The sequence below is a fragment of the Cannabis sativa genome, chromosome 9 (assembly GCF_029168945.1).
Source record: "Cannabis sativa cultivar Pink pepper isolate KNU-18-1 chromosome 9, ASM2916894v1, whole genome shotgun sequence".
Lineage (NCBI taxonomy): Eukaryota > Viridiplantae > Streptophyta > Magnoliopsida > Rosales > Cannabaceae > Cannabis > Cannabis sativa.
This window is the reverse complement of record NC_083609.1, coordinates 19,861,435-19,874,061: the sequence shown is the minus strand read 5'-3', so window position 1 is coordinate 19,874,061 and position 12,627 is coordinate 19,861,435. Positions and strand designations below refer to the sequence as shown.

Below are 12,627 nucleotides of genomic sequence, written 5' to 3'. Positions count from 1 at the left end.
GAAACTCACCAAGCAAACTTAGAGTCCAGGGCCGCCCTAGCCGCGGAGCTGAAAGAGCTCAGGGACTTCAAGGAACAAGCCTCCACGAAGGCAAAAAGAGCCGAGCTTCTCTCTCCCGTTTCCTGCGGCCGGTGCCCTAAGCGCTTCGATGATGGAGTCTTCATGGCTTGGTCTACCAACGACCAAAATATCAAGCTTACTTTCTACCCCAAACCTGAGGAAATGATTGCCAAATTTTGGGAGAAGAAGAAGAAACTTGATGCCATGGTAGAGGCGCGTATCGGACCTCGCCTTCCTCCGCGTATTGATTGAGCCGCTTGAGATTAACCCAGTACAACCAGGATTCCACCCACTTCTCTTATTATTTATTTTTTCTTTTTATATATAGTTGCTGCTACCTTGGGACAATATATTTAGGTAGCTGTTTTTTATTTGAAGAGGAGACAATTTTTTAAGGCCTGTCCCCGGGCCACTTGTATATATTTGACCTGCCCTGTGGGCTAGGATATTTATATGTGATCTCTTTTGCCACATATTTCTCTTTTTTTTGACCTGTCCTTTGGATCAGGATTTTTATACATATGCTTTTTATTTTTGTGCATACTTTTTTGACCTGTCCTTTGGGTCAGGATATTTTACTTAGTTTGTTTTCTGTCTGTCCGTGCGGTATACCCTAGTACCCCCCTGAGTGGCATAGAAACTTTGTTTTTAAGGCACTCAGTTTTATTCAACATGTAGACGAGGTATACATTTGGACGGTACAAACTATTTGAACAAAGTCTAAGTTATATTTTTGCTATTGGTAATATTTTCTGAGGTGATCGGCATTCCAGGCTCTTGGCACAATGGTTCCATCCATTCTTTTAGCTTGTAAGTGCCGGAGCTGATTTTGTCCTCGATTTCATATGGTCCTTCCCAATTTGGCCCAAGTACCCCTACTCCGGGTTCCTGGGTGGCTGGGAAGACTCTTCTTAGGACCATATCCCCAATAGCAAATTTTCTGTTTTTAACCTTAGAGTTAAAATACTTGGTCACCTTCTTCTGATAAGCTGCCACCCGTATTTGAGACTCATCCCAGAGTTCTTCGACTTGATCCAAAGCCTCTTGAAGCAAAGCTTGATTCGTGGCTGGATCGTAAGTCGTCCTCATGTGGGATGGGAACAACGTTTCCACCGGGACCATCGCTTCACAACCGTACGCCATTGAAAAAGGTGAGTGACCGGTCGTGGTTCTGGGGGTCGTCCAGTAGGCCCATAACACCCTTGGCAACTCTTCAGGCCAGTTGTTTTTGCAGGCCAGCAGCTTTTTCTTCAAGGTGACCTTTAGGATTTTATTGACTGCTTCCGCCTGACCGTTTGTTTGAGGTCTGGCCACCGCGGAGAAGCTTTTCACTACTCCGTGTTGGTTGCAGAAGTCAGTAAATTCCTCACAATCGAATTGCTTTCCATTGTCAGAGACTATTTTGTGAGGCAAGCCATATCGACACACTATGTTTTTAATAGCAAAGTCCAGTGCTTTTTTAGCAGTTATTGTCTTCATAGGCTCAGCCTCCGTCCATTTGGTGAAGTAGTCTACTGCTACTATTGCATACTTTACTCCTCCTTTTCCTGTTGGCAGGGACCCGATAAGATTTATTCCCTACACCGCGAAGGGCCAGGGACTAGTCATCAGGGTGATTTCATTTGGAGGAGCTCTCGGTATGTTCGCGTACCTTTGGCACGAGTCACACTTTTGGACATAGTCTATACAATCTTTTTTCATTGTTGGCCAGAAGTACCCTTGCCTCAATATTTTCTTTGAGAGACTGGGTCCTCCCGTATGATCTCCACGATTCCCTTCGTGGACCTCTAGCATGATTTGTCTAGCTTCAGGGTCCGATACACACCTTAAATAAGGCATGCTGAGTCCTCTTCGGTAGAGAATTTGATCCATCATTACATAACGATGAGCCTGATACTGAATCTTCCGAGACAGTGCCCTTTCTTGGGGCAACTCACCTTTCGTTATGTATTTTATGATGGGGACCATCCAGCTGGGTTCTTGCCCAACCGTTACCGTGGTCTCTTTTATTTTGATGCTTGGCTCTGCCAAGCGTTCCACTCGTACTACCCCTAGCTCTTCGATTTCGCCATCCGAGGCTAACTTAGCCAGACAGTCCGCGTCAGCGTTCTTTTCTCGGGGGATTCTTTCTATTTTGTAGTCCGTGAACTCGTGGAGCAGCTCTCGGACTATTGTTACGTACGCGGCCATTCGCTCACCGCGGGTTTGGTACTCTCCAAATACCTGGTTTACGACCAGTTGGGAATCACTATAGACTTCCACTCTTTTGGCTCCTACAGCTTTTGCTAATTTCAGCCCTGCTATCAGGGCTTCATATTCGGCCTCATTGTTTGAAGCTGCGAAGTCAAACCGTAGGGCCGCCTGGAGTCGCAGTCCGGTTGGTGATATCATAGCCATCCGGCTCCGGAACCGTTCTCATTGGAGGCTCCGTCTACAAATACCCTCCATGTGGGGATTGGCGGTACCGGCGTATTCGCGGTTGCCTCGGCTTCGTTGCATTCAGTAATGAAGTCCGCCAAGGCTTGGCCTTTTATAGAAATTCGGGGTATGTAGTGCAAGTCGAATTGACTTAGCTCCATTGCCCACTTGAGGAGTCTTCCGGACGCTTCAGGTTTTTGGAGGACCTGTCGGAGCGGGTGATTGGTCAGAATTTTGATCGGATGGGCTTGGAAGTATGGCCTCAACTTCCTTGACGCCATCAGGAGGCAAAACACCAGTTTTTCAATGACCGGGTATCTTGTTTCGGCCCCTATCATGCGCTTGCTGACATAGTACACGGGATGCTGAGTTTTCTCTTCTTCCCGGACCAAGGCAGCGCTGACCGCGTGTTCGGAGACGGCCAAATAAAGAAATAGGTCTTCTCCGAGGACGGGTTTTGTTAGGATAGGAGGCTTGGACATGTGCTCTTTTAGCTTTTTGAATGCCTCCTCGCATTCGTCCGACCATTTGAACTTTTTTGGCACTTCTTTAGCACGTTGAAAAAGGGTATGCACTTGTCCGTGGACCGCGAGATGAAGCGGCTTAAAGCAGCTACCTTTCCGGTTAGGCTCTGCACATCTTTATGTTTTTTGGGGGATGGCATGCTCAGGAGGGCCTGGATTTTTTCCAGATTTGCCTCAATCCCCCTTTGACTGACGATGAAGCCCAGGAACTTTCCTGATTTGACCCCAAAGGTGCATTTCTTTGGGTTAAGCTTAATGTCGTATCTCCGGACAGCTTCGAAACATTCTTCTAAGTCGCTTGCATGGCTGTTGCATGCTTTGGATTTGACGAGCATGTCGTCTACGTAAACCTCCATGTTTCGCCCCAGGAGGCCTTTAAACATCCGGTTAACCATTCTTTGATAGGTTGCTCCGGCGTTTTTCAGTCCGAAGGGCATGACTAAGTAACAGTATACCCCCTTATCGGTCCTGAAGCTAGTGCACTCCTGGTCTGCCGTATGCATTTTTATTTGATTGTACCCAGCATAGGCGTCCATGAAGGATAGCAATTTGAATCCGGAAGTGGCATCTACCATCTGGTCGATCCTGGGCAGCGGAAAGCAGTCCTTTGGACAAGCTTTGTTTAGATCAGTGAAATCTATACAAACTCGCCAAGTTCCGTTCGGCTTAGGCACCAGGACCGGATTAGCCAGCCACTCCGGATAGTATACGTCGCGGATCATGTCGTTAGTCAAAAGTTTGTCCACCTCTTTCTCTAGAGCTTCGGCTTTCACCGAGTCGAGCGGGCGTCGCTTTTGCTGGACGGGAGGCATGTCCGGATTGACGTTGAGTACGTGGGTGATGACATGAGGGCTTATGCCAGTCATGTCTTCTTGGCGCCATGCAAAGATGTCGATGGCGCCCTTCAGTGTTCTTATTATTTTTTCTTTTTCCTCCGGATCTAGGTTCTTCCCTAGCCGGAGTACTTTGGTGGAGTCGATGTCGCACACTGATACTTCTTCGACGTCCTCCATTGGTTCCACAATTCTTTCGGAACCCACACGGGGATCCAACTCATCCTCTTCAGCCACTTCTGGCTCAGCTGACTCCCGGACCATTAGCACGGACAGGTGGGTTGCGACATTGTAACATTGTCTTGCTTCCCCCTGGTTTCCCCTCACAGTTCCGATTCCGGCCTCCCGGGTAGGGAACTTTAGGCACAGGTGCCGAATCGATGTGACTGCGCCAAAGTCCACCAAGGCCGGTCGGCCGAGGATCGCGTTGTAGGCTATCGGACAGTCCACCACTACGAAGGTGCAGTATTTGAATGTGCTCTGGGGGGTGTCCGGGCACAAGGTGACTGGGAGCCTTACTTTTCCCATTGGGATAAGTGTCGTCCCGTTAAACCCTGTGAGCTGGGACCCACTGGGTGAGAGGTCCCGGTCTGTCAAGCCTATCGCGGTGAAGGCTTCTTTGAAGAGTAAGTTCACGGAACTTCCGTTGTCAATTAAGACTCTAGCCACCACTTTATTCGCGATGGGGGTCTCTATGACCAATGGGTCATGATGAGGGAAGCGCACTGTCTTGGTGTCTTCTTCCGTGAACGTGATGGGTTGGTCCATCAACCGGGGCCTTTGAGCTGGGAGTTGAGTAACTTCCCACACCTCATTGTGTTTTGCGGCCCCGGCGTATCGCTTAAGCTCCTTGCGAGTAGTCCCTCCAATATGGAGACCTCTGGAGATCATGGCTACCCTCCCATTAGGCCGGGGCGGCAGACCGGGGATATGCTGGGCGTCGCCCGTGGGAGCAGCTGGAGCCAATACTCCTACTGTACCCCCCGGTGTTCCCTGAGGCATACCCACAGTCGCCTGACCCGGATTGAGGTGGGGCAACCTATTCTTGATCCACTCGTAGAGGTGGCCTAATCGGATTAGATTTTCGATCTCGTCTTTGAGATTCTTACATTCATTGGTGCTATGACCAATGTCGTTGTGGTACTCGCATCTCTTGCTCGGATCTCTCCGGGAGCTATCTTTGTACAACGGTTGTGGTCTCTGGTAGTGTGTATTTTGCCTAGTAGCAAAGTACACACGCTCTTGGGAGTCCGACAGCTCCGTGTATTGAGTATACTGGGGGGTGTACCCCTTTTTCTGGCGCTTCTCTCCCGTCCGGGTGATGCCTTTGGAGGATCTTTTACTCCTCGAACCCTGGGAAGGGCCTGTCAGGCTAGCAGCCGGAGCAGAGTGTGAAGGAGCTTGTCCATTCACTCCGGACGGGTTGCCAAAATGGGATGATGCTGGTGCCAAGGCTTGGCCCTGGCTATATCCGGGAGTAGCAGAGAATTGTATGCCACTTGCTTGTGGAGTTGCGGTCGGGGCAGTACTCGAGGGCGATACTCCGGGCATGTACCCTGCTATTCCAGTGGGATAGTAGCCTCCATAAGCCACGATTTGGGCTTCTTCGAGGTTGATATATTTTTGGACTCTCTTTTGGAAGTCCTGGAGGCTAGCAGCTCCTTCTTGCTACAGCTCATTCCAGAAAGGAGTCCCAGTACGGACGCCTGCTTGGAGAAGTGCAAGCTGTTGTCCGTCGTTAACTTTCTTGGTTTTCGAGGCTTCCTCTCGGAACCTCTTTATGTAATTCTTCAAGGTCTCGGTGGGCAGTTGCTTGATATTAGTCTAGGCACTGACCTCCAGATTGACCTTTCTTGCGGCGACAAACTGTCTCCGGAAGTTGGTCTGTAGCTTGTTCCAACAGCCCACGGATCCTGGTTCTAATTTTTTGAACCATTCCTCCGCGGACCCACTTAGGGTAAGTGGGAAGCACAGACATTTGGCGTCATTGCTGACCCTCATGACACGGTTGAACCGCGACAAGTGATCGCTACGATCGAAGTTCCCGGTAAAAGCTGCCATTTCGGGCATCTTAAAGTTCTTAGGGAGCTCCGCCTCTAAGATGTGCTTAGCACATGGCTCTCGATCCTCGTTGTCGGAGTCGGAGTCATCTCCTTTCTATCTCCGGGAGACTCGGGCAATGTCTTTTCGAAGTATGGCGAATTTCGCCATAATTCCTTCATTCAACGTACCCGTAGAGACCGCGGGTCCGTATCTTTTTTGGTCAAGGTGATCTTGGAGATCACCTTGGTTCCCATTGATTTGATTTCTCAGATCAATGGGAGGACACCTCTGTCCTCTTCTCCCTCTACCCCCGGGTTCTTGGTGTACGGAAATGCTTTTTCGGTCCCCTCGATCCTGAGGGCCAAGGCTCCCTTTTTGGGGCTTGCCCCTCTGCGGACCTTTCCCTTTAGGGAAATTTGAGCGGACCTTTCGCGGATGTCGCACCTTTTTCTTTCGCCCTGGGGTAGAAGTAGGGTTTTTTGTTTGATTCCCTTCAGCAGGGTATCTTATAGAGCTAGGCTCCCTAGATTTCTACTGCTGGGAATTAGGCGAAGACGTCGCTGGCTCCTTGTCGAGCCCAGCGGCCATTGCCTTGGGGTGCACGTGAATGCCAGCTGCTTCCATGGCTTTTTGCATGGCCAGCATCACTTCTTCCATTTTCTGGTTTTGCGCTTTCTGAGCTTCGATCTCAGCTTCATGATTGATAGCTTTTTGTCTGAGAAGCACCAGTTCTGAGTAACTACCTTCGTCATAGGCATACTCGTCGAGGTTTCCCTCGTAGTCATCATCGGGGACTATTTCTTCTTCCTCGAACTCCTCTGCTGCTCTTGAGGCTACATCTTCCTCATTCGGGTCTTGAGCATCTTCCAGAGGACGAGGCTGACGAGTACTTCTTGTCTCCACCATGTTTGTGAAGTCAGATGTTTGTTTACAGTAGCTTTCTTCACCTCTCAATGAAAGCACCAAAATGTTGACCAAGATTTTCGGCAACTAATAAAATATTATAATATTATTGAGCTGTAAGAAAGTGAGAGAAGGATTTTTACGTGGTTGGGACGTTAATGAGCCTTAGTCCACGAGTCTTTGTTATTTATGGATGTATTTAATACAGTACTTGGGAGAATTTCACCCTTATAAATACAGAGAATGTTCTTGGTGAGTATTTACTCTACTTGCTCATATGCAGCCCAAGATTCTCGATCCCATTTAATGAGCTTTGAGGTGGTATTTATAGTGTTTTTGGTGGGGTAATCCCTAGGATTGTCCTTACAAGTGTATCTATAAGTATCCATAAAGATGGGTATTCCCAATGAATATACCATGGGTAATGCATGGCCAAATCCCTAGGTGTTGTAGGGTTTTTATGTGGAATGTCCTTATTGCCTTTTGATTGAAGTGACTCTTCACAGTGTAGCCGTCGCTAGACTTAAATGATCATTTTTGTGGTGCTGCTGGTTGGAGGTTGTGCCGTCAGACTTTATTGCGTGTAGCAGTCCCACCATGCTTCCTCCCATGCGCCATTTAATGCGACTTGATTGCTCAGGAGAAACCTGACACCTCGCGGAGATGCCCTAGCGTTGTGTGAGCTTCCGGGAGCATATTGAGTTCCATTTGCCTTCTCGGGGACCTACGTCCGGGATGTTATCTTATGGCCTAAAGACTTAGCAAATATTGTGAATTGCTTGATCCACGTGTCCCCGTCTGGTTGGTCCACGTATATTGGGCAAAATTAGGGGCAATAATAGTCATTACTTTTCCTTGTTGTCTCATGTGGATCAAACCAAGTACCGCAAGCTTGGTTACTCCTAGTTATCACAAGTTTGGTTACTCTTAGTCAGGGCCGACCCTGAAAATATATGGACCTAAGGTGAACTAAATTTTGGGGCCCTCAAAAATATACATAAAAAAAAAATAAAAAAGAATTTCCGATAATAATAAGTTTAATTAATATACTATCATAAAAATTTAAAATAATTTACTTTGTCAATATATATATACATACTGATCAAGCATATATCGATTCTTCAATATAGGTACCCAACAAGTTTCTCTATCAAGTTGTTGTTTCCCTACCGACCAGCCGACAACTTGCCCTTAAGGAAAATACTTCTCTGTACAATCTTAATGTATCGACGAGGTATACTTTTATGATGATCTCTCTTGCTACATGTTACAATTTTGATTGCATGTCATACAACCCAAAATTTGGGATAACAATTATATTGTGCAATTGTTGATCTTAAAATATAAGGGTAGCAATTCGATCATTCTGTACATCTGAAAAATCTCATAGTTATTCAAAGTTATCATATACTATCTAATTTGAATGAGATCAGCGATAATCGAGATCATTTAGATTATTTTTTTGTGCAAAACTTTTTATCTATTTATCATGCATAATTTTCTTTGACAAAGAGCCATAACTTTTTATTTGAATATTATTTATTAATGCATGTATTATTTTATTGTTCACTATAATAATTAAAACCTTATAATTGTTATAGTATATTCCATAAGTTATTGTTTTAAAAAAAATTATTAAATTAATTTAAAAGTTAATTTAATAATAAATAATGAAAAAAATCATGTCTTTACAAGGGTAGCAATTCGATCGTTTATAGTACATTTGAAGTACCTTATAATTAAAGTTGTCATAAACAATAAAATTTGGATGAGATCGATGGTAAATCAAAATCGTTTAGATATTTTTTTAGTACAAAATTTTTCATCTATTTATAATGTATTTTTTTTTTATTTGACAAAATTTATTACACAATTTTGATTTTACAAACTTTTTATTTGATTATTATTATTATTATTATTATATTGCATGTGTTGTTTTATTGTTCACTATTATACTTTATGTAATACAACTATCAATATATATTAACAAATAAAAGTTTAAGATTTTCCACCACAATAATTATAAACTTTCAAATTTTTATAGTATAATAATTGTTCCATATTAGTAAATATTAAAAAAAATGAACTATTGTTTGGAAAAAAAAATAAAAAAAAATCAAATTACTACATCAATTCAAAATCTTAAATTAAAAAGAAATCATATCTTTCGAAAGGATTGAACTCATTTCATGGTACTTATACAATAATTTTACCACTTACACATTATTATATTATTAGTTGTATTGATTATTGTAGGATTAAATAACTTAAATATTTTTTACTTTTCTAACTACAATTATTGTGTTAAGTAGAAAATAAAATTATTTAAAAATAAATATATGAATTTTAAATTAAAAAAATAATTAATTAAAAATTATAAATAGTCATAAGATAAATAAGTAAAAAAAATATAGGTTTGAAGTTAGGTTTGGAGTTTGTTAGTTGAACTTGTAATTAATAATATTCAAGATTAATTATTAATAAAAAATATATTAATTATGGTGTAGTTTCCAAGGGTTAATTTGAGCCATTTGATTAAATCAAAAGCTACAAATTACTATCCCTATTGATAGGTAAAAATCACAATACCTATTGTATTAGTTTGTATATATAACAGATAAAAAATAGTGATCAAGAATGCTTACTTTTAATATAAGATTAGCGTGTATTATTCTCTATTTATATACATAATACTTTGTATGATTAAAAGTTAAAAAATATTTTTTTTAATTATCAATTAATTAGAAAATAAATAATTGGGAGAAAACAAAATTGTAGGAATTCAATGGACAAAAAATACAAATAGTGCAATAAATTTCTCATTGATTTCGGTAGAAGTGGAATATGTATGGATGATATTGATTTAGTTAATTGTATAAATGAAGAAGTTATTAAAGTTAGCTAGTTAGTTTTGATTAGTTTGTTAGACTGTTATGACAATAAGTGTAACTAATTGATTTTGTTGTATACCCGAGCTATAATGCTTTGTTCTTGTACCATTTTTTCTCTAATGAAAACACTTTATTTCTCATTCAATTTTCTCTATTTCTCCTTCTTCTCTCTCACTCTTTCGCAACTAATATGGTATCAGAGCAGGTCTCTGAGTAAGATCCATTGCTTTCCTCACCTCCATGGCTCGTGGAGGAGCTCAAACTCGAAGCTCATCTGAAAATTCCAACTGATACTCTACTCTAGACACTAATGTCAGATCCTATTCAGATGAAGCTTGAAACGCTTACTATCTGTCTAACAGTGATCATCCTAGAGCTAGCTTAGTTCCCAAAATTCTCACTGGTTGTGAGAACTATAGTTCATGGCGTAGAGCTATGACATTCGCATTTATTGCAAGAAGAACTCAAGTTTGTCAATGGAAAACTTCCTCCTCCGGATGAAGATGATGAAGATTTTGAGCTTTGGAATCGTTGCAATAGCACTGTTATTTCATGGATTCTTCATGCAATCTCTAATGAAATAGCTGGAAGTGTCATGTACATGGATGATGCTACACAGATCTGGTTGAATCTTGAGGAAGGATTCAATCAAAAGAATACTCCTCGAGTTTTTAAAGCTATTCGAACAAAACAGTCTATTGCACAAGGATCCAATAGTGTTACCAGCAACTGCACTAGACTCAAATCTCTTTGGGATCTAATCCAAGAGTATTGATCACAACCAATATGTACTTCTGGATCTATGAAAACAATTCAAGGATATCAGGAAGAATATAGAGTTCTTGAATTCTTGGTTGGTTTAAACCAATCCTACACTAGTTGTAAAGACCGCTTAATTTAATTTGGAAATTAGCAGTTAATCACGTTTAATTATGAAAATTATTTATAGCTATTTAAATAATTATTATACTGTTATTATTGAATTCAGAGATGCATTTTTATGTCATGTAGTAGTTTTCATAATTTTGCATTCCGGTGCCCGGTATTTTGGAACTCGGTGTTTGGCTCAGTAAAATCACAACTTAGCATGTTAGTAGTTTGGGACGGTTTTTATTAGACATTGGGAATGTCGGGAATGGCCGGGAATTTAGAATTTCCCAAAAATACCCCTTTAGTGTTATTTTTGTTATTTTTATGAGGAGGGGCAAAATGGTCTTTTTGCCCCAATGATAATTTGTCCTTTAGTGGGCTTAGTAATTGATTAATATGTGTTTATTTTATTATGTTTTGGCTGAAGTAAAATAGGAGTAAGTGACATTTCATTTTCATTTTCATTTCAAAAATTCAAAAGTTAGAAAAATAGAATTTTCCAAAGCTCTCTCTCTCTCTCTCTCTCTCTCTCTCTCTCTCTCTCTCTCTCTCTCTCTCTCTCTCTCTCTCTCTTTTCGGCCAAGCTTGGGAGCTGCTAGGGCAGGGTTTTCTTGGTTGATTCAAGTGGTTTTTAGCAAGATCAAAGTAATTCTAGTAGAGGTAAACCTTGCTCTATCTCCTTTTCTTGTTTCTTGGAAATTTTGGAAGAATTTTATGATAATGCATGCTTGATTTTGTTATGTTCTTGCTGCTGTGATTTGTTGTTATTTTCTGAGAATTAATCTTGTTATTCTGAGTAGATTAGAGCTAGTTAATGCATGGTATGTGCTTTGATTCAAGATTTGAAGTTTTTAGCTCAAAAATATGATTTTCAAAGAAATGTGTTGAATCTGTTAATTGCTTGCTGTAGATGGTTGCTTTTGTTTTCTGAGGTTATTTTATGCATGATTAAGTTGATTTGGGCTGAATTGAATGCATGTTAGTGGGGTTTGATCAAGTTTGAGTTTAGAACTCAAAGCTTGATGCTTTAATGGTGGTTTTGGTTTGGTTGCATGAAGCTCGATTTTTATGCTTTAGAATTGTTCCTTAGGGTCTAATTAGCAGGTCTGGAAGTTTTGGTATTGTTTGGATTGGATTTGTGCAGTGTGTGAATTTTTGAGTGTTTCCTGCGAGGAACCGGAATTCCGGTTGTGCAACCGGAATTCCGGATGAGGGTCCAGGAATTCTCAGAACTGGAATTCCGGTTGCAGAACCGGTGTAGCGGTTGGGGAATTTTCAGAAACCCCAGTTTTCCTCGTTTTTATGTTTTTTGGGGTATTGCCATGCTTTTTATCGATAGGGTAACTTTTAGTTCCTAGTTTAAGTCCTCGGGAAGTGATTTAGCATATCACTTATAGTGTTGTGATTTTTATGGTTTAGGAGCCTGTAATCCGCCGCGCAGATAGTTCCATCGATTGGACCAAGCACACTGAAGTCGGAATCCAGGTAAGATTAGTATAACAGTATGCATATGTAGATTACATGTTTAGCGTGCATGTAGGAAGCCTATTAGATTACATTAGATATGTATGTTGGCTTCGAACCATCCAACCGTGTCACGTCGCATCGGGCCGGAGTATGACCAAGAATGAGTATGACCAGCCCGACCGATTAGGCCGACACCGTATCACGTCGGACAGCCGGAGTATGACCAAGCAATGAGTATGACCGGCTCGACCGATCAGCCGATACTTAGGTTGGTCGTTCCGTACTATTTGAAGTATCACGTCAGTACAGGCTGGAGTATGACCAAGAATGGAGTATGACCGGCTTGACCGATCAGCCGATACCGTAACACGCTGGAAACTGGCATTGTTTGGGTGTGTTTTTTTTTTTTTTTTTTTTACCAAGAATGAGTATGACCGGCTCGACCGATCAGCCGTTACTTGTCAATAGTACCATCCCTATGAACATTCGTAACTCGCACCGTGTTGGACACGGCAGTTAGGGGGACTCAGTATCGTGTTGGACACGCCAGTTTATGATCAGGGGTATGGGCGTCTGATCATGACCGGGATTTATGTATGAGTATTATTATGCTTTTCT

General features: G+C 42.1%; 1 protein-coding gene across 1 annotated transcript in view; it reads left to right on the top strand.

Moving 5' to 3' along the window:
• The window catches only part of LOC115723583 (uncharacterized), a 34,420-nt gene extending 23,973 nt beyond the window's left edge, over nucleotides 1-10,447 (top strand). The window contains exon 3 of the mRNA XM_061104760.1: nucleotides 10,134-10,447. Within this exon, the coding sequence (XP_060960743.1) occupies nucleotides 10,134-10,447 (314 nt within the window). The remainder of the gene's footprint in view (nucleotides 1-10,133) is intronic.
• Nucleotides 10,448-12,627: the final 2,180 nt, after the last annotated feature.